We start from the raw sequence: 26,379 nt of genomic DNA, 5'->3' as shown, positions 1-26,379 counted from the left end.
AACCTAAGAGAAGATATATCTCAATGTCAATGTAGGAGAAATCAGTACTAGAGTACCAGTGAATGTGGTAATGCAAGTAGCAGTAAACCATTAAAGGTCTCTGGTCCTGTTGGGACTGATACTAGTAAAATAATCATAGCCAACTAGATAAACAGACACAGATGCAGTTTTAACTAAGTTGCTACTGGCACCTAGTGGATAGAGGCCAGGGACGCAACCAAATAACCTACAATACACAGGACAGCAATTATCTAGCCCAAATATGAACAGAATGCAAGGTTAAAAAGCACTGCTATTGGCGCCTGGGTAGCCCGGTGGTTGAGCGCCTGCCTCTGGCTCAGGTCGTTATCCCTGGGATCCTGGGATTCGAGTCCCTGCTTCTCCCTCTACCTATGTCTCTGCCTCTTTCTGTGTCTCTCATGAATAAAGTCATAAAAAAGAAAAAAAAGGAGAAGCACTGCTATTGGCCAATAAAATGCAATGCTTGGGTTTATCTTTTTTTTCCCCCTAAGGAAGAAAATCAAGGTAGAAATCATTTATATTTCAACTTGTCAAAATGTGTTTGAATCTCTACAGACAAGAGTCATGTGCATTATTATTGGTTTTCTCCAAGTCAACTTTTGCCTCATACAGTTGTAAAAGAGCCTAATCAATAAAAGTCAAAGGTGCACATCCCCATAGAATTGTATTAACTCCAGAGTCCTGATAAACCAAAATAGTCACTCAGATCTCTTTTGCCCAAAATCTTGTAAAATTATTCCTGAAAAAGTCCACTACAAATTACAACTCATTCTTTAACATGATGGCTCATTTTCAAATTTTGGACATTTTACAACTGAGAAAAAAAGCACTGCTAAAATTTAACCCAACAGGAACAATTCAACAGAAGCTATAGGCAGAAAAAGGAGGCAGTAAAGGGTATTTAACCACCTAAATTAACAAAACCCTGTCTCAGTTAACAAAACCCTGAATTGGAGCACAAGCTTAGAGTAATTCTCAAATGATTCTCAAAGGTACACAGAATATGCCGTTAGGAACTGATCAGAGAAAAAGGCAGGGCATTCATTTTCAGTATGTAGGGCTTTTTTAAAGGACACAAATTTGTTTCTCCTTGCAAAGAGTATATTATTGTTGGAAGATTTTAACAGTGTGTGTATAACATAAATGTTTTATTTGCTTTATTTTCATGTTGTTCTTTGTTTCATTTGTCCATAACAACTTTTATACTGCTTAAAAATACTTCAAATTAAAAAAAAAAAAAAGGCCATGTGGTTCCTTGTAAAAACACTTGTGATTGTGAGGCCACCTAGCGTTCCAAGAAATACATATATTTCAAATTCCTAGTTAAGTCAAATTAAAAGACTAAATTGCCTACTTTCTTTTTTTTTTAAGATTTATTTATTTATTTATTCATGATAGACATAGAGAGAAAGAGAGAGGCAGAGACACAGGAGGAGGGAGTAGCAGGCTCCATGCTGGGAACCGACATGGGACTCGATCCCGGGACCCCAGGATCGCGCCCTGGGCCAAAGGCAGGCACTAAACTGCTGAGCCACCCAGGGATCCCTAATTGCCTTCTTTCAAAAACTGACTGTCTTCAGGGATACATGACATAATAGTAACAACTACATTATATCAGTATACAGAACAGTCAACTAATATCAGTACTTGCTTCATTATGGCGAAGAATAAAATATTTAAAATAAGAATTATTATAATTAATCCAAATACACACTAAATTTAACAGGTCCCTCAAATATATATTTGAAAGCTCAATATGAATCTCTTTTATGCTCCAATAAAAAGTTCTTAATGTAAAATTCTTCATCCAATGCTCTCAAACTCTCTCAAAGAACTAAGGAAAGGTAAATTGCCTGATATTCATGACATGAAAATGGCTAAATGGTATAAGATTCTAATGAATTTTCTAATTCCCAGTGAGTGTACAGGTCATCCATAGACATAATGATAAAACAACCACTTACCTTAAGTTTCTAGATCAGGGTTTACCAATCTCAGCACTATAAACATTTGGGCCAGATATTCTTTGTTGTGCAGGGGCTCTTCTGTGCATTGGAGGATGCTTAGTAGAAGCATCTTCCTGATGCCACAAGCACACAGCCACTCCCCATATGACAACCAAAAATATTTCCAGACACATCCAAATGTGCCCTGGCCCAATGTGCCCTGGTGTGGAGAAAAGGGATAAACTGGCCCCATTTGAGAACCACTGATCTAAAAGGAACAAATGGAGCTGGGAAACTGGGTTGAACTGGTCAAGGAAGTCTTCATAAAAGGAAGGAATTTAAAAGTGGATAAAAAGTGCATTAGAGAAAGGTCACAAAGTGAAAAGGACTGTCAGAGTCCAGGTGAACAAATTCAGGTGCGGTAGGATTACTCAACAATGCGGTCCCACCTCCCTCCCCCCTCACATGGGTGAAGGGGCAGCCTCTACTTTGATCCAAGAAATTGGTGACATGAAGAATAGAGAGCATAGCATTGCTAAACTTTCCATTTCCGTTCAAAAAGTCAGCCATCCAGATTTGGGGGTATAATTACGCAAATAAATGTGTTGGGAATTAATCCAATTTTTTAAAATAACTCTGTAAGCCCAACAAAACATATAACTATATTTGGCCTCGAGGCCACCATTTTGTAAGCATTAGTTGGTAGCAAGAGTCATAGGACATTATGGGATGGCCCAAGTCTGAGGACCTATGAGAGCCTTACACCCAGAATTAGTCTATTAACCACAGATCCGGCCATCAGAGATAATTAAGGCCCCATGTCCCAAGGAGACCTCTGGATCATCATCCAAGGGGAATGTGGAAAGAAGGTGGAAGACGGGGGTACTCCAGTAGGAGGGAAAGAGCCGGCTAAGAGCTCTTATCTGAGAAAAGCCTCTCAATGACCTGAGCCTTCTGCTTTTAGAGAAGGCTAAAGGAAAATCTTGGGTAAAAAGGGCTTACTTAGGTCTAAAAGGTTGCTTACTAAATAAACAGGGACTAGTACTTGGGTGCCAAAATGAAAGACCGTTCGTTTATCATGTTCAGTCAGTGAAGATAAATTTCTTACAGGCTCTGGCAAAACCTTTTACAGAAATACTCTGTATTTCCTGGTCCTCCTCAAGCACCAGCAACTCAAAGCTGCACCTCTCCTGCCCAGGCTCCAGGGAAAGAACTTTTTGTTAAGGGAGAAAAGAAAAGCTTAGCTAACAAAGCAAGAAGGTTTAACTTGTCTTCAACCTTGAAAACAACTTTCTGAAGAGAAGCAGTTTGGAAGTCTTCCAAACAGACGAATTAGAATTAGTCCATTTATCTCCTAACAGGAAGAGCCAAATCCAGTAGATACAAGCTTGCAATTCCTTTTATTTATTTTTAAAAATATTTTATTATTTATTTATTCACACAGACACAGAGAGAGGCAGAGACATAGGCAGAAGGAGAAGCAGGCTCCCTGCATGAGGTGAGATGAGGAAACAGGTCCCAATGCAGGACTTGATCCCAGGACCCCAGGATCACGCCCTGAGCCAAAGGCAGATGCTCAACCACTGAGCCACCCAGGTGCCCCTTGCAATTCTTTTAGCAAGCACATGACAAGCCCTTGGTAGGGAAAGAGTATACGCTGTGGAGTCCTTTGCATCAGCCTTGTAACTCTTGGTCAACCAGGAGATGCTTTATGAGAAAGTGTCAAGAGGAGCAAATTGCATGGTGCAGGGGTACATGGGGGCTTTCTGTACTAGGGATAAGATGTCAGAGAATATAGTCGTAGCTATAGTAGCACACAGGCTTGTCCAAGAGCCTTGGATTACACACCCTTTTAATCCTTTCCACAACCTCAGGATATAAAGCATGGCTATCGTCACCCCCACAGTATAGAAGAGGAAAGTGAGGCTGGCTAAATGCCCTGGTCACACAAGGCCTGCATTTCTACCCTGCCCAGCCCCTACCAGGGTCAATGGAAGGAGAGGACCCTTTTCTCTCTGCTCCAGGGACCCTCCTCCATGTTAGGCCAGCCTGATAATCCTTCTTCCATAAGATTCTTTATGCAAATAGAGAAACATAGGGGACCACACCCCCCTATTCAATGCCCCACTGTCCAAATATCAAGCTGCCTGATGCCACCTTTCCTGACAGATGAGGACAGACACTTATTCTTGGACCACATCCTCAGGATTTTTGCTGGTGCCATGGCCACAGGAGTTAGCTCCAGACTGCCAGGAATAACTATACTCCATAGCTCGGCTGGGTGGACTATTTACAACCTTGCAGAAGGTCCCACCTGCTTTCCTGAAAGGCTCCGAGTCAAGTGAGCTAAGGCATTCAAGGTTCCAGATAACTTCTGAAAGGTCTGCACTTAGAATCTCATTATAGGCAATTTTTTTTTAGGCACAAAAGGATCTACAGGACAAAATAAAAACCTTATCAACATTTAGTAGCCCTTCCCTGTGGTGAGCAAATACTGTTTACAGAAATAGTTCTTCTGGCTCTGGGGCTTAATGTGTAGCCATGGTTCCATTTTTATCTTTGATCCTAGGACAAATTCTAATTTGAAGGTTCAAAGTTATAAGCTAGCTGCCAAAAATAAAAACATGACTTGTTTTTTCAACAGGTACTTCCTAAGCACCAATTCATTAAAACTTACTATGTGCCAGAGACTGCTCTAAATGCTTTATTGGAAAATAAATAAATAAATGCTTTATCGGGAATGATTCATTTAATTTCAATAACCTTATGAATTAGGTGCCATTACTACCCCAACATACAGATGAGGAAACTAAGACACAAAGCAGTAAACTAAGTTACCCAGGGACCCTGCCCCCCAGAGGGAGCAGTGCTCTATCTAGCTCTGGGGATACCACCCACAGGGAGCTTACAGACTTATTACCCAACTTGCTCTGCTCAATCTACAAAACCTAAGAGTACCTTCTTTCAGTGGCCTGACAAGCAGCAGACCCCCTGTCTCTTCATGACTAGTCTTTCTAGAAAGAAGACTTGACATAGAAAAATGCCACCAATGGAGGGAGTGGGCTCCAGTATAGCAAACAAAGAGAAGGGAAGGGCAAACAAATCACACAACATTCAGTAGATCCCACTTTGAAAAAAACACATCGATAAGAAATGTAACTGCTAGCTTAAAAATCAAATCAGGGTAGTTCTTCCAGCTAATTTCCACTGCTCTGAATAATCTCTTAAAGGACACCTCCTTTAAGCCGGAGGGGCTCTCACCACCAATGACACTGTACTCCATTCAGCTCTCTGCTCAGTCTGCTTCTCTGGGGCCATCACTATTGATTCCAAGGCAGTCATTTAATAACCAGTGAAGTCAAAGGTCCATGGTACAGGCTGTGTTTTTAGTCAGGAATTCCCTTTCCCGTAACATTGGTAGGCCCAGGGCACCATCGCCTTCAAATATTTGCCCCAAAGTCACCTTTACATTAACTATGAGCTTAATTCCCATATTTAAAATTACAATCCCCCCACACTTCAGAAATCTGTTCCTCTTCCTTGCTGGTTTTCCCTTGGACACTTCTCACATTTTTGTACCTATTTTATTGTCTCTCCATACCCATCAGGATACAAATTCCAGAAACAGAGATTTGGGCTATTCTGCTCAATGTCATAGTTTATAGGTTCTGAAGAGTCTTTGCATACAGGAGTCACATAGAAATTTGCTGAAAAAGTGAATAAATACCCCCAAATGACACAAACTTGCCTCTAACCCTCAGGTCTCTCCCAATTGTCAAACTCAGGCTGCAGTCTTAGAACTCCCCTTAAGGGAAAAATGGGTGTTCCTTCTAAAGGGAGATAATTTGGCAAGTATATTTCCCACAGGGTAGAAGAGGCAGAGATGGAATCTGGAATGATGAACTTTGTCTAGTCCTGGTTCTGAGGAAGATATAAAGGAAGAATAATAAAAGTAGACCAAAAAGTCAAGGATGGTCTTTCTCAGCAGAGTGGGAAGCATGGCAGTGAAAGGAAGGCTGCTGTAAAATAAAGGATGAGTTTATGAAATTCCTTTCAGCAAAGCATTAAGTGCCTGATAGAGCGGAGAACACGATGTACTGGGTGAAGACTTGGTCCCAGGTGAACCTCTGCCATTAAGCAGCCCACTGACCTTTGGCCAAATCACACCACTCTCAGCTACAGGATGGCTGGATTGAGTGGACTGGGTGTTGTAGAAATTCTGACCATGGAACTCATGACCTTTCCCTCCAAGTAAGAGATTTTACAGTTCAAACACTACTCTAGGGAAGAGACTGCTCAGGGCTCTTGAAGGCTTGCCATTTTATCCTTAGAGAGAACCAACAGTTGCTGGCAACCAAGAAAGCTGACCTGCAAACTGGGAAAACAAGAGACTACAGGATCCCTAGTTGCCATGTAAGAAGTTCACTTACCTTTCCTCTCAAGAGTGTCCTTGACCTAGTAAAAGAGGACAGGTGGGGACACCCTGCCCAGAGTCTGCAATCAGAGTCCAACCTACTTAAGCTGTAAGAACTACCTTCTTGTTCAGATTCCCCCAGAGCCATATAACCCAAGAGTCGGAAGCCTGTTGCAACCTCAGCAGAGTTGCTGGGGGACTGCGTGACCCCATGAGCTAGGAAGGCTGTCCCCCCTTCCAAAACTCCATCTCTCTGAGGAACTGTGACTAGTACCAGCTCCTGGAGTTAAGCTCTCCATGACAGTCAAGGTGCCAAGGTATGGCAGTCTCTGAGCCATTTTATCAACAAGTGAAAGATCTGTTAGTACAAAGAGACCTCAGACTTAATGGTCCTTTTCAGATTGTGTTAGTAGGAACTGATTGCTTTACCACAGGGCAATGTAAAAAGTAAGCCAAGTGAACTCTGAGCAGGCTGGGTAGAGGGACCCTTCCAGTACCTGGAACAGTCTTTTCCAGAAAATGCTTTGAATCTTTATAACCAAATCACTGTCATACTTCAATGATGAGAACTAGATTTATATCTAAGGTTTTAAATAAGTGGTTCTCAACTTTCAAGATACATTAGAATCACAGAAATGAGCTTTTAAAAGATCTAGAGAATATTTGAATCCAGTGGCTTATTGCTAGCAATTCCGGTTAAATCAGTCTGATGTGGGCACCCAACACTGATATGTTTCACAAGTACTCTATGAGACTAAATCGGCAAAACTATCTTGGAAAAAACTGGCAATTTCTACTAAAACTGATCATACATGTTTATCCTACTACTCTACAATTCTACTCTTAGATGTGTAACCAACAGAAATGTGTGTATGTTCCACCAAAAGACATGTAAAAGAATGCTCATGGAACTGCTGGGTGGCTTAGTGAGTTAAGCACCTGACTTCAGCCCAGGTTGTGATCTTGGGGTCCTGGGATTGGGCCCCATGACAGGCTCCTGGCTCAGCCAAGGAGTCTGCTTCTCCTCCCTCTGCCCTGATCATGCTCTCTGTCATATAAAGAAAATCTTTTTTTTTTTTAATGTTTTTTTTATTTTTATTTTTATTTATCCACGATAGTCACACACAGAGAAAGAGAGAGAGGGGCAGAGACACAGGCAGAGAGAGAAGCAGGCTCTATGCACCAGGTGCCGGATGTGGGATTCGATCCCGGGTCTCCAGGATCGCGCCCTGGGCCAAAGGCAGACGCCAAACCGCTGCGCCACCCAAGGATCCCTAAAGAAAATCTTTTAAAAAAAATGCTCATATTAGTTATAACTCATATCACCAAAAACTTGAAACTAAATGTCTATAGATGAGCGAATAGTAGCAAATTCTTATAGTAGAATACAATACAGCAATGAGAGTAAATGAACTACAACTACATGCAATATGAAATAATCTCAGCAACACAATGTTAATTGAAAGAAGCCAGACACAAAAGTCTTTATACTGTACAATGCCATTTATATAAAGTTCAAAGACAGGCATTATTAATCTACAGTGTTAGAAGTCAGGGGATTCCTGGGTGGCGCAGCGGTTTGGCGCCTGCCTTTGGCCCAGGGCGCAATCCTGGAGACCCGGGATCGAGTCCCACATCGGGCTCCCGGTGCATGGAGCCTGCTTCTCCCTCTGCCTGTGTCTCTGCCTCTCTCTCTCTCTCTGTGTGACTATCATAAAAAAAAAAAAAAAAAAAAAAGAAGTCAGGATAATGATGACTACCTTTGTGAGGGGTGATGACTGGACGGTATAGCAGGGTATAGGAAGAAGGGTTTCTAGGGTGCCAACGCCACTTCTTGATCTGGGTGCTAGTTACTCAGGTAAGTTCAGTTGCAAAAAATTCATTGAGTTGTATACTTGTGATAGGCACACTCATTTTATGCAATCATATTTAAATAAAAAGAAATAAAAACAAAAAGCTCCCTAAGTGACATTAATGTGAGTTGAGAACCATTGAAACAGATCTCCAGGCAGCTATCTCTGTTAAAAAGATAACGAATTTGGGACGCCTGGGTAGCTGAGCAGTTGAGCGGCTGCCTTTGGCTCAGGGCGTGATCCTGGGGTCCTGGGATAGAGTCTCTGCATCGGGCTCCCCTCAAGGAGCCTGCTTCTCCCTCTGCCTGTGTTTCTGCCTCTCTCTGTGTCTCTCATGAATAAGTAAATAAAATATTAAAAAAATATATAATGAATCATCCATGTATACGTTAACTAATGACGCTCAACTGCTCAGCCACCCAAGCATCCCACATTAACTAATTTCTAATCGTTGACACAGATAACATGTATTGAGCACTTAATATGTGCCAGAACAATTCTAAATGCTCTTCAGCTAAAAATTCATTCAATTCTCCTAACAACTCAATGCCTAAATATTATTTTATTTTACATCTGAGCAAGTTTTGGTCTAGATAGGTTAACTAATTTGCTTAAAGCCACATAACTACTAAAGAGTGAAAGAAGGTTTCTAGGTGTTTTGGATACAGACATAAACAAGACAATGCATGTATTTGCCTTGTATGGAGCAAACAAACATATTTAACTTGCTCTCCACTCAACAAAAACCATCCATTGAACACCTATTCTCAGTGGCCTGCCAGGAAGCAAGCCTAAATTCTCTTCTACCGGGCTTTTTAAAAGGAGACTTTATCAGAAAAAGCCACTGGTAAGGAGAGTAGGTTTGACCATAAGCAAACAAAAAGCAAAGTCAGTCAGAAACAATGCAGTTTAGCACAGCACAAGTTGAAAAGCAGTCAGAAGTGTTGTGATCTCTAGTCTAAATGTCTGGAGTTCCTCTTTACCAACATGAAAGATTCACTACCATTTACTGTACATCTCACCTTCTTTGTCCACCTTCTCTACCAGGAAAATCATTTTGCCCCAGGGGGGGGTTTCACCACCAAGGACTCCCTAACACTCAAAAACCTTTACTCACAGAGCTGGCAAACCCACAGGACAATTATGATTGCCAACTATAGCAATTACTAAAAACTGGTGAGGCTGAAGGTCTCAAGATCCACCTCCAAGATATATCCTCCCCTCTTCTACTCTACTACTTCTCCACTAGTCACCACCCAGACAAGAAGCAACAGGGTGTACTTCCTGGGAGTAAGCTTGGCAATCATACCCACTAGTTAAGCATTTAGATTTCCTGTAGAGGTAGAGCAGGCCGAGGTCAGATGCAACAGGGAAAAACCGCAACTCTAGGGCCTGGACGGAGACAAGGTTATTAGAAGAGCCCGAAATTGAAGGAAAAGGAAAAGTTTATTGGGTTCCACTTAGCAAATGACTTAGGCGTAGGTGAAAAAGCGATGTCTGGAAGGTGTACCTCTCTCACCAATCAGCTTTATGACTTTATCAAGTTTTGTCATCTCATTAATCTCGGACTCCTCACCTCTGAATTATAGGGCAAAGAGGTAATTTGCATTAATAAGTTCTGACTACGGCACTGCACACAGTCCCAACCAAACTCTTCTGGCAGGAAGCCGTCAGCAGCGGCATTTCGGGGGAGCACAGTCGCGCCGGTTACGAGGACTGGTCCAAAACACAGAGCCAACGGGCCTAGGCACCAGGCAGCCCTTCTAGAAACTCGGACAGTGCCCAAGGCCCCATTCTTTGCAGGGAACCGATCTTTGGGTGTGACATGTCCAATACTACGTCCTCCCTCCCCACGCGGCCGGCCTCACTCCTGCGCTCCATGTAGCCCTCCAGCAAAAACACGGGAACGTGGGGGACCTGCACACTCCGCTCAGAGCCCCCGCCTGCAGCCCAACTGCCCTAACAACGACAGGTGCTTACGCGGAGACCACCTTCCCGTTCAGGATTTCCGCCGGTGCCATGGCCTTTATTAGTCCGCTGCCCACGATGGACACCACCAAAATTGATGATCGACTTAGCTCCACCTGCGCGCGCTACAGCCCAACCCACGTGTTCAGCGAACAGCCCCCCCACCCGGGCCACCAGAGGCGGTGCTTGTGCGCCTGCGCCCCCTGCCCAGCGCCGCCTCCCGCCCCCCGCGGTGCGCGTGCGCAGCCCGGAAGGACGTAAGGCCCTCTAGTGGCGACGAGCGGGGGTTTGGATGGAGGTCGGACGCCCGGGAAAGGACGAACTCGGTGATGAGTGGCTGGCGGGAATGATTGAATGGTGGAAGGAGCCGTTTCAGATTGCGCCTCCGTGTGGGGGCGGGGAGCTCGCCGGAGAGGGGTCGGGTCTCGATCCCAGCCTCTCGTGGGCGGGGCCTGAGGGGCGATCTCGCGGGAATCAGTTGCGCGCGCGCGGGAGAGAGGCGCGTCTCCCGGGCTCGCCTGGGCCCTGGGAAGGGTGTCGCCCCGGGCGCCCGGGGCGCGGGTCCTCGGGGAGGGTCCTGGCCGGGCCCCCGGGGAGAGGTGAAACCCGCGGAGCGGGAGGCGGCCTCCCTTCCGGCGTTCTCGTCCCCCGCGCTGTCGGACTGGGGTCGGAGGGTCCGGGTGGTGCCCGCAGCCGTTTGTTTTTTGTTTTTAAGATTTTTAAGTTCATTCATGATAGAGAGGCAGAGACACAGGAGGAGGGAGAAGCAGGCTCCACGCCGGGAGCCCGATGTGGGACTCGATCCCGGGACTCCAGGATCACGCCCTGGGCCAAAGGCGACGCTAAACCCCTGAGCCACCCAGGGATCCCCCCGCAGCGGTTTTGAACCCTCCGGTGACGCCTGCTCGGCCCGGGTCGGAGCCGGGGCGCTGTTTTCGGCCGCTCCGAGCCGGAGCGCTGCGTGGCTCCCCGTGCCCGGGGTGACCTCGGGTCGGTCCGTGCGGGGACGGTGATCAACTCTGCAAGCCTAGATTTTTGTCACCTCCCTGGGTGCAGATCTGGGTTGGAGAGGCCGCCGCAAGGGCGGACACTCCCTCCTGCAGGCGTGCGCTGCGGGAAACCAGCTCCTTCCTGTGTTCAGGTCACAATCCTCCCAGGATGGCTCTGGAGTTAAGTTGTGCAGGGCACTTTATTATCTTCCCCGGTGTGATTAAGAGATGATTAACAAGGTATGCAAGTTTAAGATGTACAGCGTGATGATTTGGAGCGCGTATTATGAAATAATTACAGTGAGGTTAGTTCACATCTCAGTTCTCGCACATAATTGCCGTAGCTTCGTGTGTGGCGGTAACATTTAAGATCTACTCTCTTTTATTAGTTACAGTCACCACGCTGAATATTAATTAGATCCCCCACAATATACTCATCTTACAGCTGGAAGTTTATACCCTGTAACCAACATCTCCCCTACATACCCTGGCAATCACCACTCTATTTTTATGAAGTCGCCTTTTTTAGATTCCGCATATAAATACAGCATTTATCTTTCTCTTCTTTCACTTAGGGTATGCCCTCAAAGTCTATGTTATCCTAAAAGGCAAGATTTCCTTTTTTTTTTTTTTTTTTAAGATTTTATTTATTCATGAGAGACAGAGGCAGAGACACAGGTAGAGGGAGAAGCAGGCTCCCGACGTGGGACTCGACTACCGGTCTCCAGGATCACACCCTGGGCGGAAGGCGGCGCTAAACCGCTGAGCCACCCTGGGATCCTCGAGATTTCCTTTTTTATAGTTGAATAATCTTTTGGGTGGGTGGGTAGGTGGGTAAGATTGTGTCCATTCTAACTTCCATAGCCCCGGGTTGTTTCCATAAATTGCCTACTGTAAATAATGGTGCAATGATCGTTAGGGTGGAGATGTATCTTTAAGATAGGGATTTTGTTTAGATTGATGAAGTTTTTGGAATGTAGGTGAGGCCCGGAGCTGACGACCAAGAAAGAATTCTTGAGATGACTGTGGTATAAAATGGTGATTTTATTAAAGCCACGGAGACAAGCGCAGCCCTGCTGGCGCAGCGGTTTAGCGGGGTGTGATCCTGGAGACCCGGGATCGAGTCCCGCATCGGGCTTCCTGCATGGAGCCTGCTTCTCCCTCTGCCTGTGTCTCTGCCTCTCTCTCGCTCTCTGTGACTGAATAAATAAATAAATAAATAAGTAAGTAAATAAATAAATTTTAAAAAAAAATCCACGGAGACAAGACCTGTGGGCAGGTAGAGCTGCTGCTTCGGCTTGTGAGGAGTGGCTGATGATATACTGGGAGTTGGGAGGGGTTTGGGGATAGTTTACTCTCTGAGGAATTTTAGAAGTAAGGTTTCCAGGACCTTGAGGCTAGCAATTGTCAGGAAAAGGTCACTTATTACTGTGGGACCCAGGAAATCTAACAAAAATTCCCTACCCCTGGACAAGCAGAGCAGGACTAACTCCATTCTGTGCTACACCTGCCATCTCATGTAAAACCCCCCACACGACCTGCCTATTGTTTAAGGCACTCCCTCACCCTAGTTTAGCCCTTAAGCACACCCTTATCAGAAACCAGCACACTTAGGAATGCGGGACCTCTGACCTTTAACCAGCCAAGGAATGAAAACCCCTCTTTTGCCCGCCAAACCTGAGCGCCAGTTCTAACCAGAATAATAGGCTAGTTCAAATGGTCACTATAGGTGAATCGTGATTCAATTGGCCACCTGCGTGTGGACCAACATGACTGTGCAACTTTCTGCGTATGTTACAATCTCATTGGCCACTGGCCCCTATAACACTGCTGTGCTTCTTAGTCTTGGGGGTCCAAGCCCCTACTCTGCTGTATGGAGTATACTTGGACCCAAGCTCGAGCTTGCTAATAAACCCTCATGCACTTGCATCGGTGTGGGCTGCTTGGTGGTTTCTCGGATTTGCAATCTTTGGCACAACAATTACCTTCTAATAAAACCTTAGTCATGAAACCCTTCAGATATATATCGGTGGGCCATATTCTTGGGGGATGATTGCCAACACATATCTTGGTGGGGGTGGTGGATAGAGACAAAGGAAATTTCTAAAGGAATTTTTGTATGTTAAAGTAGACTTACAAAAAAAATTAAAATAAAATAAAATAAAATAAAATAAAATAAAATAAAATAAAATAAATAAAATAAAATAAAATAAAATAAAATAGACTTACAGGCGCCTGGGGGTCGGACTAAGTTGCTTTTTACCCTTAGCAAAGTATAAACATCGAGGCAGTTGAGTCCATAGAGGAATGTCCCTCTGCCTGTTTGAAGGACTTGTCAATGTGCTGCCCTGGGCTTGTGCTTTGTCCTCAGCTAGCCCTGTGTTCCCCATCAAGAGCACCTTTGGGGGGCAGCTCAGGTGGCTCAGCAGTTTAGCGCCACCTTCAGCCCAGGGTGTGATCCTGGAGACCTGGGATCGAGTCCCACATCGGGCTCCCTGTGTGGAGGCCAAGAAAAATCTAGGCCATTCCACATCAAGTTTAGCATTAGCACAAGTACAGCCATCTTAGGCCCCTGTGAATAAGAGCTGAACTTTATAGGAGAAACTGCAGAATGTCCTCAATGTCCTCGCAGGGAATCCCATATCAGAAAGACAACAGAGCCCACACTCGTGGTAGAAAGTCCCATATTAGAATGAGAACAGAGCTCAATGCCCTTGAAAGCCCCATATCAAAATGTAAACAGAACTTGAGAAATTCCTCCACCCCTTCTGGAGGTCCCCTAGACCAGCCCCTAAAAACCCAGCTGGAACCCCCCTCGGGATCCAAGTCCCTACTCCGCTGTGTCGGGTATACTTGGACCGAAGCTCGAGCTTGCTAATAAACCCTCGTGTGCTTGCATCGGTGTTGGCTCCTTGGTGGTTTCTCGGATTCGCAGTCTTGGGCACAACACCTGCATGGAGCCTGCTTCTCTCTCTGTCTGTGTCTCTGCCCACCCCTCCCCGTGTGTCTCTCATGAATAAATAAATAAAATCTGTAAAAAACAAAACAAAACAAAAAACAAAAATACCCTGGATTTGACCCAATATCTGAGTTTCTTTTATAAACCATTTTTTAGGGTGGCATGTTTCAACTAATGGCAGAGCTCATCTTTTCAACTTTATTCATTGGGGGAGGGGGGCTTTTGATAGATGGCTTTTGCCTTATTCCTAAATCCTGAGAATATTTTACGTAGCTTCATATATGGAGTTAGAAAATCTCTTTCTGGCTTTATTAACAGTCTTATTGAGGTATAATTTGTGTGCCATAAAATTCACCTAATTTAAGTGTACAATTGAATGATTTTTAATATATTTACCGATTTGTACAACCACCACCATAGGAGAATTAAAGAACTTTTGGTAAATTTTTTCCTAATTGCTTTTACTTTATCATTCTTAAAGTTTGCACATGTGGACATATTAGAAACACAACTAAATAATACATTAATACAGTGATATAATATAATAACTTAATATGAGGACCTTTGAACACATACCCTTATATTGTGTTTGACCAGAACAAGTAAAATTAAGAAAATAGAATCAAATATTCCTGCAAATTCCAAATTACAGGCAATGAAACTTTTGTGGCTTAGAGTACCAAATAGATATTGACTGTTTCAGCTGTCTTGTTTGCTGAGGAAGATGACAAAACCCAGTTTACAGATGGAAAAATAGACCGAAGGAAACTTGCCCAAGCTATATAGCTGTGCCTGGGCTAGGCCACAAATCTTGCTTCATCTCTAAATATATTGCCTTTGCCAGCTCAAGACCAGGTTTTCAATAATAATAATATTTTGTATAATCTGTATCATTCATTCATTGAGCAAATAGTTACTGGCTACTGTGCTAACAACAAAAAATACTGCTCAAGGTGGTAGAGATACTGTAGTGAACCAACAAAGTTCCTGTTGGCAGGTAATATTCTGGTAAGTGAAACAATGATCGATTAAAGAAATATATAATTTTAGATATTGAGACATCATTTAAAAAAATAGGCAAGCTAAGAGGATGGGTAATGGTGGTAAGAGGCAGGAGAGTACTGTTTTAGAAATGTAAAGATTTCTCTGAGGAATCTGACTTGAGCAGATACCTAAATGAAAAGAATTTGGGATATAAGAGAATGAAAGAAAGGATTTGGTTTGAGCAACTAGAAAAGTAGAGTTGTCATTTATTGAGTTGAAATAATACTGTAGCAGGAGCAGGTTTTGAGTTTTAATTCAGTTTTAGATATTTTCAGATGCCTCTTAGGCATCCAAATGGAAATAGATATTTAAGTATATGAGATTAGGTAAAAGCCCATGAAAGGAATGGATATAGGTAGAGAGAGGACCAAAGACTGATCCCTAGGATACTTAAGTGTTTAAATTTACGAAAATGAGGAGGAACCAGAAGGGCAGGTAGAAAAGTAGAGTCCAGTGTGTTATGATGAAAACCACAAAGGCATACAGCTTTAAAAGACAGGTAAAGAAAGTGTTTTATGAGAAAAGGGGTAATTCAGATATATTGTGGATTGGTCAAATCAGATAAAGATTGAGAATTGATCATTTTACAGAGAATAGAGAAACAAAATACTTTTATTCAAATGATCTTATTGGCACTTGCTTGAAAAAAAAGGTGTATCCTTTTTGCAGAAGCTCCATTTTTTACAAACTTTTTGAGGGTAGTTTGATAATATCTATCAGAAACTTAAATGTGTGCTCTTTTCTTTTTCTTTTTTTTTAAGTGGGCTCCACACCCAGCATGGAGCCCAGTGCAGGGCTTGAACTCATGACCCTGAAATCAAGACCTAAGCTGAGATCAAGAGACCTGTAACCAACTGAGCCACCCAGGTGCCTCAAATATATGCTTTCTTTGACCTTGTAATTCCATTTTTAGGAATTTATCCTAAAGTGATAATATTTATACATATACACAAAGATATATGTATTAAGTGTTCCTCACAGTGTTGATTTCAGTAGTAAAAAAAATCCATCAGGTTGGATACAGTTGTTAAAGGAGCAATAGATATGTAATAGATGTGTACAGATGTATAAGGTAGCTTTCACACATTGTTAAATGATAAGAGCAGGTTATCCAATAAAAGGTATAATATAATTTATGTTAAAACACGTAAAACAGGCCTTCTTTGACTACATTATCAAAAGGTGCCTGCTTATTTACCTTGTAAATGTCATATTAGCCTATTTTATTCACAACACTTGTCCCTATGTAAAATTATTTTATTTATACACTTGTTCACTTTTTCCACCAGAATGTAAGCTTTGTAATACATCTCCTGTCCTGTTCACATCCATATTCCTACTGCTTAGGGTCGTAATTTTTAAAATCTTGTTTTAGGGGAAAAAAAGAATATTTTCCTAGTTTAATTATTAAGTGTTAATCTCATTCCAATGAATATCCCTTCTCGTTTCTTCATTCTTATCATTTACAAATGAAGGCAGTCATTCTCAATCCTAAAGTCACATTAAAATTATCTGTGTAGCTTTAAAGAAAAAAATTATGCATAGGCTCTCCAATGTAGACCAATCTCAAGTCAGAACTTGGGATGGAATCAGGGTATTAGTATTTTTTAAAGTTTTCTTTGAGATTCTAACATGCAAGCAGTTGAGAGCCACTAGATTAGATGATATTTAAAGTATAATCCTAAGGATTCTGGTATCAAGGATACATAAGAGGGACACGTTTCTCTAGAGTCAAGGAATTTTCTGAGAATTAGAGTATCAGTGTTTCAGACAAATCATCTTTTGTTTTAGGAATAACAGATTGTGGGCAGCCCCGGTGGCTTAGCGGTGTAGTGCTGCCTTCAGTCTGGGGTGTGATCCTGGAGACCGAGGATGGAGTCCCACATCAAGCTCCCTGCATGGAGCCTGCTTCTCTCTCTGCCTCTCTCTCTCTCTCTCTGTGTGTCTGTCATGAATAAATAAAATCTTAAAAAAAAAAAAAAAAAGGAATAACAGATTGAATCAGTCATTTTCTCCTCTCGAAGTACTTCTCCCTTGAAGAGGTGTAGGTATTGGGAGACAAAAATTTGACATATTTCAAGAATTTTACAAAAGAAAGACCTTAAGTTTCACATTTGTTGGAAAATTTACTTTCAGTAGGATCACTTTCTTAAGAGTTCTTATGTTTACAAATGCTGGATGAAAACTACTTTCTATTTTCACTCCATTAGTTAGGGAAATAAAGACCTTACTGCATCACTTCAGGAGGACTTTTTCCCTTCCTTGGACCTTTGTGATGCGTTTACCTAGAAACAGCTTCTTTGATGTGCAGACATTCTACTGGCAAATTGTGCAGGGCAGCCACTCATATTGGACAATTCAGTTTCTTCTGGGAATTGAACTTTGATCCAGAATTTTCTCTTGTGCCTGATGTGGTAAAAATTTATGGTTTTTACATTTTGAAGCATAGTGAAATACAGCGTACTATGTCTTTCTAATTTGAGGTATTGATAAATCTTATGAGCATGTGGAAAAAAATAGAATAATCATGTACAAACCTACCATCACAGAATAATTGTGTCATATTGCTGTATTTTATTTACTTTAGTCTCCTAATACATTTTATTATATAAGGTTAATATGGGAAAACAGTACTATTATCCATATAAGTTAACTTTGTATTAAGGAATTTCTCTTCCTATTGGATTATTTGGTTGTTTAATGTGTATTTTTTGTGCCTACTATGGGTTGGTAGAAATAAACCAGAAATAAATTCTGCTGTTAGGTACCTTTAATGTAGTAGCAGAGATAAAATTTTTACCTAATACAATATTGAATGAGATAACAGTTGGAAAAAAAAAGAGATAACAGTTGGAAAAAAGTATAGATCATTAAAAGAGAGAGACTGGCAGAATCAAGGAATGAGATGGTATTTGAACTGATATTGAAAGATTTGTGTTGCTAGAGGTATAGTTTGGTCCACATAGTATAGTAGCCTGTTTTTTAGAGGCAATATGTGTGAAACTCATTAAGTAACTTTGTTTTTAATAGAGTATAAGATTCATAAAATGGTAAGGATATAAAAGTAAAAAATAGAACTCTTAAAAAGTCTTTTGTCTCCATTATCACTATCATTCAGGACTGAGGAGCAGTTTATTGTCCCTTTTCATTCACCATAACTTGTTTTTTGATTCTCTTCTTTGGTTCTTAGAAAAGGAATTGATGAAAAAAAAAAAAAAGAAAGAAAGAAAAAAGAAAAGGAATTGATGTAGTAATGATTTTAGGTATCAAATAATGGAAACGAGGAAAAGACTAAAGTCTCATTAGAGAGAGTTCCACTTCATCTATGTAACTATTTATTTATAAAGATTTTATTTTGGGGTAATCTCTTCACCCAGTGTGGGGCTCAAATTCACAACCCCGAGATCAAGAGTCACACACTACAGCCAGGCACCTCAGATATTTGTTTTTTAATAATTGCTTTCAATATCAGTAAAATGAAATAATATAGAAATTTCAAAATGGATTTCAAGGTTATTGAGTAAAATCAGGCCTTCCTGCTTTCTGTTGCATGCTATTCAAATCACACCATCTTGGTTTTTCTCTATGAAAATTCCTGTATTCTGGGAAAGTACAATTTTATGGAAGATACCAACCAGCAAAGGAAACATACCCCACTTACATGCAACCCCTCTAGCCTGCAGTTTCTGTATGTGTTTTCCCCTCCTCCTCCCCCATACGTCCCCTGATCTTAAAAAATAAATCTCCCTCTTATTGCCTGATAAACATATGGAAGATGGCTTTCCTCTATTTCTTTTACTTTAGAAAAGAAAGATAATTTATGAAATTGAACTGGATAGGGAATATGGATTTAAGGCAGTATGGAAGTTCTTGGGAAATTGAATTTGTAAAAATTATAGTTACATTTTACATTCCTCTGGGGCAGAAAGAACACTATGACCTATCACATGCTACATTATCAACTCATGTTAGACTTTTTATCTTTTGGCTGAATCTCAAGGGATATAGTTAGGGTTCCTGATAGAGAAATTGAAAATGAAGGATATTTGCAAGTAGGGTGTACATAAATATGATTAATAAGTAGCATTTAGGGCGGCGCCAGAAGGAGTTGCGCCGGTACCAGCTGGAAAGGACCACGGCCAACAGTGAATGCACCTCCATTGCCATCAAGCCTGATGGAGTCCAGCGCAACCTCGTGGGAGAGATCATCAAGCGTTTCGAGCAAAAGGGATTCCGCCCCATTGCTATGAAATTAATCCAGGCTTCTGAAGACCTTCTCAAGGAGCACTATATTGACCTGAAGGACCGTCCATTCTTTGCCAGCCTGGTGAAGTACATGCAGTCAGGGCCTGTGGTTGCCACGGTGTGGGAGGGCCTGAATGTGGTGAAGATAGGCCGAGTGATGCTCGGGGAGACCAAACCGGGGGACTCCAAACCTGGGACCATCCGTGGGGACTTTTGCATCCAAGTTGGCAGGAACATTATCCATGGCAGCAATTCTGTGGAGAGTGTGGAGAGAAGATGGGCTTGTGGTTCCAGCCTGAAGAGCTGGTGGATTATAAGAGCTGTGCTCAGAACTGGATTTATGAGTGAGGAGTGATGAGGGAGCAGACCTCAGTGCTTTGCCCTTTCCATTCCCTCTCCCTCCCATGAGCAAGGGGGCAGGCTCTTGCAAATCCAGTTATTTTTGAGAACTTCCTTATAACCTGGAGGGGACCTCTTGGAGCTGCGAGTGCTTCCCATACAGTATTATGGGCCACCATCAGATTAAAATGTTTCATCCCATTGTAAAAAAAAAAAAAAAGTAGCAGCTGTTTCAACCAGTTACAATTTAAACAGTGGTTTGATACTATCTTTAGATTGCCTTGTCTCCAAGCAACAGGTTCAGTGGGCAGCTCCTGAAGTCTGGCTAAGCTGTGAGGATCTGAAATGGAACCTTCCTGAAGACATTGCTATTGATGCTGGGCATATCTCAGCATCAATTCCTGACTGCTCTATGCAGACTCTCCTTGGAAGCACCTTGGATCACCATTACTAGGTCTGTTTCATGCTTTTATCTCTAGCATGTCAGGCCCTTTCCAGTTTTTAAAGCACTCAGATCCAGGAAGGCTTGCTACTGGCCAAAGTAAAGGGCTCCACAAGGCTAAGCCATCAAAAGTCGATCATCTATCAGCCCACAGATCTCAGAAAAATAGCCCAGTGGTGAGTTGTACCCTGGCATTTATTTTTTATCCCATTCTCAGAAAGTAGAGGTAAAACAATTTCTACATAATTGAGAGCTAAAAGAAAGGACAGTCCAGTTCTGTTTGCCCACTTGCCTATGCTAGCACCCTTTCATGTCTTTGCTAGTGAACGATCCAGACATGAGGTTAAATGATCTCTTATCTCTTTTGATCCCTGGCTTGACTCTAGAATAAGAAGCAAGGGCACCTGGGTGGCTCAGTTAGTTAAACAGCTGACTCTTGACTTCAGCTCAGGTCATGATCTTGGGGTCATGAGATTGAGCCCTGTTTTGGGCTCCAGGTTCAGCAGGGAATCTGCTTGAGGATTCTCTCTCTCCCTCTCACTCTGCCCCTACTCTCGCTTATGCATTCTCTCTCTCTCTCTCTCTCTCTCTCAAATAAATAAATAAATAAATAAATAATCATTTAAAAAATAGAATAAGGAGCAGTGAACCATCTATATCTAATGGAATCTCAAAGTAGATTTTATTTATATTTGCCTTTTTGATGGTTCTCACATTTCACTGAGGACCAACAATCCTAAAACAATGTATAAATAGACTCTGAAGGGCCTCTAAATTTAATTTGATCCAAACTCATCATTTTCTAAATTAGGAAATAACACTAGAGAGGCCACAGTGATTTGAGAGGCAGAGCTAAGTAGTTGGAGTCCCATTACCTACTAGTGCATCAAATTATCCCCTTGGTTTACAGCCTTGTTTTATTAGGGCTAGACCCTAATGAGAATCTTTCTGAAAATTAAATGTCCTCTTGGATCAGTTGATGTCCCTTCCAGTAATATTTTTCAGACCATGATAAATATCCACCCAGGCTTTACCACGTAGCTCCTAGGGGATGAAGTCTGAGCTTGGAGTAAAGATGAGTGTTAGAGTAGTTTATTTCCTCCCTCTATTGGCTTTAAATGACAATGACAAGCCTAGTTTCTCCACTAGGAGAGGAAATGTTTTACAGTAAATCAACGGATCGGTAGATAAGGGAATGTTACATATATTTGTGTGTATATACACATATACCCACTGTACAGATTTAAATTTGACATTTTCCCCCAAATTTGCTTCACTTTTCTCAAAGAGATAAAACTTCTGGGTGCCTGTCTGGCTTAGTTGGTAGAACATGTGACTCTTGATCTCAGAATTGTGAATTATAGCCCTATGTTGGATGTAGAGATTACTTTAAAATCTTAAGAAAGAGGTAAAACTTCACTGATAACAGCTGAAGACTGTTTTGTGACTTTTGATCTCATCCCCAATTCTTGGGATGGATAATATAAAAACTTTAACAAGTAGGATCAGACATTAACTAATAAGAATCTTTGCCATTCCTAGCACTGGGGCAGGACCTGGAGTCTCTGCTGTTGAGCATTAGGCATCTTGGTTACTAGACGGAAGAAGGGTGAATGCACACAGGTTCTGGGGTGGTGAGAGATGGAGGTGTTAAGGCAACTGCTATTACAAGTCTCTGTGAAGTGTTCTTTGATCATCTTGGACCTCTTTTCTTTTTCCTTTTCATAGGTAACTATTCTAAGTATATAACCTTTGTATTCTTTTTTTTTTTTTTTTTTTTTTTTAATTTATTTATGATAGTCACAGAGAGAGAGAGAGAGGCAGAGACATAGGCTCCATGCACCGGGAGCCTGATGTGGGATTCGATCCCGGGTCTCCAGGATCGCGCCCTGGGCCAAAGGCAGGCGCTAAACCGCTGCGCCACCCAGGGATCCCTAACCTTTGTATTCTTATAAATTTGTGGATACTTCTGTTTGGGGCATTTAAAAATTACATAAATGATACTCTAGACAGGAGTGCTTAGGTGGCTCAGTCAGGTAAGCGTCTGCCTTCAGCTCAGGTCATGATCTGAGGGTCCTGGGATTGAGTCCTGCATTGGGCTTCCTGCTCAGTAGGAAGTCTGCTTTCTCCCTCTGTCCTTCCCTTGCTCGTGATCTCTCTCTCTCTCAAATAAATATTTTTTAAAATTATATTCTAGATGGAACTTTCTGCCATGCTATTTGCATTCAGTCTTATGTTTTTGAACGTTGTTCTTTTTGATTCACATAAATTTAGTCTGCAAATTAACTGCTGCACAGAATTTCATTACAAAGTAATATATCACAATTTTTATATATAAACAAGCTGCAGTGAGTATTTTTTTTTAAAGATTTTATTTATTTATTCATGAGAGACACAGAGAGAGAGGCAGAGACACAGGCAGAGGGAGAAGCAGGCTCCATGCAGAGAGCCTGACAGGACTGGATCCTGGGTCTCCAGGATCACGTCCTGGGCTCAAGGTGGCACTAAACCGCTGCCTGGTTTAGTGCCACCTCTGGGCTGCCCTGCAGTGAGTATTCTTATCCAGCATGCCTCCTTGTCCATATCTTTTAAACTATGAAATAAAAAATTTTCAAGTTGTATTTGAAAGAGCTAACTACAAAAAATAAATTACAGGTTGACTATTTCTTATTTTTATAAATTAGAAGCCTATTTGAGTATGATAGTTATTTTTTATTTTTATTATTAATGTTTTAAATCATAGTGATATTGCAAAAAATAATGGACATTTTCTGTATATACCTTTCTTAAATAATGCTGAAAACTAGATATACACAAGAGTAAAAAGAAATATTCAGTGCTTAAAAAAATCAGTGAGGGATGCCTGGGTGGCTCAGCAGTTGAGCATCTGCCTTAGGCTCAGGGCATGATCCTGGGTCCAGAATCGAGTCCTGCATCAGGCTCCCTGCAAGGATCCTGCTTCTCCTTCTGCCTATGTCTCTGCTTCTCTCTCTATGTGCCTCTCATGAGTAAACAAATAAAATCTTAAAAAAAAAATCAATGATATTGTAATATTGCAATGAACTAAATAAGACACTTAGCACGTTTTAATCAATTTACTCTTGTTTTGGATCTCAGGTACACTATCAAGTTAGTCATGTTAGTTCATGGTACATTATCTGTCTGTGGAACATTGCTCTTGCTTTATTTTTTTTCCATCATTTCCTTTTCTGTTTCCTCTCAATCTTGCATGTTTGTCTTCAAGTATATTTGCATCTTTTAAAAGTATGTATTTTTGTGTATGGGTTTATTTTTTAAAATATGTCCTACTTAGAAAATTATAAAATGTATACACACAGATTAGATAATAAAACAAGTACCTATGAGCCTGATTCCTAGTTTCATAGAACATTGTCAGCACCTTAGATACTTCCTGTGTGCCCCTTCCCAACTGAATCCCTTTGTTTCTACCTAAAATTCAAAATAGTAGATATGTATTTAATTTTTTTTAATTAAAAAAAATTTTAAGTAGGTTCCATGCTGGGCCTGGAGCCCAATCTAGGACTTGAATCACAACTGTTAGATAAAGACCTGAGCTGAGAGCAAGAGTTAGATGCTTAACTGGCTGAACCATTCATGTGCCCCAAAATAGTAGATGTTTTGAATTTTGTGTTAATCATTCCTTGTTTCTCTTCCTAGTCTAATCACCCACATATGTACCCTTAATTAATATTATTTTTATCCATTTTGAAAATTTATTTAAATGAAGTTATACTAGTTTTATTCTTTTGTTACTTTTTTTCTTTTGTAAGATTGGTGTTGATATATGTGCAGTTATCAATAATTTTCATCATTGTGTAGTATTTTATTGTATGACTATACCACAGGTTATTTATCTACTAAACTCTTATTTGACATATGGGTTTTCCATTTTTTGCTTTTTCAAATAATGTTGATAATCTTTGCTTTTAACTGGAAAGTTTAGTCCATTTACATTTAATGATACTACTATTTGGATATATTTCTATCATCACATTATGCATAATCCATTGTCCCATTATTTTTGCAGTTCCTTTTCCCTCCTCTTATTGTGCCAAAAACTGATTATGTTTTTGCTTTGTTGTTTGTATTTTTTTATTCCATTTTTCCTTCTCTTCTAGTTTAAAAGTTATATGCTATATGAATACTGTTTTAGTGGTTATATTAACTATTCTATCATATGTAATTAACAAAGTTAAATAACATTTTCATGTTACTCCTGGGAAAGCTGAAGATTTTATAGTGCTTTAAACTATTTTTCGGGATGCCTGGGCAGGTCAGAAGTTGAGTGTCTGCCTTTGGCTCAGGGCATGATCCCAGGTCCAGGGATTGAGTCCCACTTGGGGCTCCCTGCGAGGAGTCTGCTTCTCTCTCTGCCTATGTCTCTGCCTCTCTCTCTGTGTCTTTTATGAATAAATAAACAAATCTTTAAAAATATATACTTTTCTCCTCTCAATATATATACAATTTTTTGTCTTGCTTTTATTCTATTCTTTATTTTCAACCCTATAAATCAGATTTTTAAAATAAACTCTTATTTAAATATACCTACATATTTACAATTATTTTTTGTTCACTTCTCTTGCTTATATTTCAGACTTCATAAGTTAGTTTTCTTTTTTTTTTTTTTTTTAATTTTTTTTAAAATTTATTTATGATAGTCATACAGAGAGAGAGAGAGAGAGAGGCAGAGACACAGGCAGAGGGAGAAGCAGGCTCCATGCACCGGGAGCCTGACGTGGGATTCAATCCCGGGTCTCCAGGATCGCGCCCTGGGCCAAAGGCAGGCGCCAAACCGCTGCGCCACCCAGGGATCCCTTGATTTATTTTTTTTTTAATTTTTTTTAAATTTATTTATGATAGTCATACAGAGAGAGAGAGAGAGATAAGTTAGTTTTCTATGTGAAATCTATCCTTTAGAATTTTCTTAAATGAGGGAATATTAGTAAATTCAGTTTTTCTTTGTCTAAAATCTCTTTATTTTATCCCATTTTAAAACATAATTTCACTCAGTATAAAATTTCTAGCTGGCAGTTATATCCTTCATTTGAAGAAATACTACCATTTTATGCACTATTAAAAATTTTTTTAATGTTACCAGCTAAACTATTCACAGTATGAAACGGCACCAACTTTAAGATGCACCCCAGTTAGGGGCACCCAGATGACTCAGTTTGTTAAGCATCCGACTCATGATTCAGCTCAGGTCATAATCTCAGGGTTATGAGATTGAGCCCCATGTTGGGCTTTGTGCTCAGCAGGGAGTCTGCTTGGGATTCTCTCTCTCCCTCTGCCCTTCCCCCAATTCACATTCTCTCTCTCTCTCTTTTTCTCAAATAAATAAGTCTTCAAAAAAAGATGCACACCCATTGCAGAAATGTGAAAAGTTTGTCTCCGAATCAGTGAAGGGTGATATATTTTTTTAGTGCATTATAGCTATAATTTTGCTTTTTGTAGCTTTTGAATTGTTGAAATGTCTCTCAGCAATCCAACAGCTATTTTTTTTGTCATTATCTGTCCTTTCTATTATCTGCTTTTTAGATATTTCCTTGATGGTCTGCAATTTCATTTTTTTAAAGACTTTTTTTATTTATTCATTTGAGACAAAGATATATATGTGTGTGTGTATATATATACATACATATATATATACACATATATATATATATACATACATATATATATATATATAGAGAGAGAGAGAGAGAGAGAGAGGGTGGGGGGGAGATAGAGCATGAGCAGGGGGAGAGGCAGAGGGAGAAGTAGGCTCCCCGCTGAACCAGAAGCCTGATAGGGGGCTCAATCTCAGGGCCTGGAGATCATGACCTGAGCTGAAGACAGATGCTCAACCATCTGAACCATGCAGATGCCCCTGCAATTTCATTTTCAGTGTATAGGTAAGGAATTCTTTTTATTTACTCTTCTTGGGATTTGCTAGACCACTTTGATATCTTTCAACAATTCTGTAAAATTCTTAGACATTATGTCTTTAAATATTGCCTCTTCCCATTCTCTAATTTATAAACTTCTTGGACTCCAAATAGACATATGATAGACCAACTCATATTCTCTGTGTCTTTGAACTCTCTTTTATCTCTACCATTTATTTTTTCATTTATTTTTTCCTATATGCTGTCCTCT

General features: G+C 40.9%; 2 protein-coding genes, 1 long non-coding RNA gene and 1 pseudogene across 6 annotated transcripts in view; 3 read left to right on the top strand and 1 right to left on the bottom strand.

The window, feature by feature from the left end:
- Positions 1 to 26,379, bottom strand: part of MTHFD1 (methylenetetrahydrofolate dehydrogenase, cyclohydrolase and formyltetrahydrofolate synthetase 1) — a 120,339-nt gene that overhangs the window by 47,643 nt on the left and 46,317 nt on the right. The window contains exon 1 of one of the 4 annotated variants that reach the window (XM_072762585.1): positions 10,215 to 10,461. The exons of 1 other annotated variant lie outside the window; for it this stretch is intronic. In XM_072762585.1, coding sequence (XP_072618686.1) covers positions 10,215 to 10,255 — 41 coding nt within the window. In that variant the 5' untranslated portion in view covers positions 10,256 to 10,461. Of the gene's footprint in view, positions 1 to 5,228; positions 5,304 to 10,214; positions 10,462 to 26,379 lie in introns of those variants that run through there. 2 more of the 4 variants (XM_072762588.1, XM_072762587.1) reach the window with 2 other exon arrangements.
- LOC140599465 (uncharacterized) lies at positions 10,423 to 17,112 on the top strand. The gene is made up of 3 exons (XR_012002353.1): positions 10,423 to 10,528; positions 15,956 to 16,061; positions 16,986 to 17,112. It is a non-coding gene; the product is annotated as an uncharacterized lncRNA (long non-coding RNA).
- Positions 19,039 to 19,822, top strand: LOC112921288 (nucleoside diphosphate kinase A pseudogene; annotated as a pseudogene).
- Positions 20,222 to 26,379, top strand: part of LOC112921289 (uncharacterized) — a 44,409-nt gene continuing 38,251 nt past the window's right edge. The window contains exon 1 of the mRNA XM_026000515.2: positions 20,222 to 20,396. Coding sequence (XP_025856300.1) covers positions 20,259 to 20,396 — 138 coding nt within the window. The 5' untranslated portion in view covers positions 20,222 to 20,258. The remainder of the gene's footprint in view (positions 20,397 to 26,379) is intronic.

This window comes from Vulpes vulpes, chromosome 6 (assembly GCF_048418805.1).
Source record: "Vulpes vulpes isolate BD-2025 chromosome 6, VulVul3, whole genome shotgun sequence".
Lineage (NCBI taxonomy): Eukaryota > Metazoa > Chordata > Mammalia > Carnivora > Canidae > Vulpes > Vulpes vulpes.
Note: the sequence above shows the minus strand (reverse complement) of the source record. Positions and strands in the feature narration are given on the sequence as shown.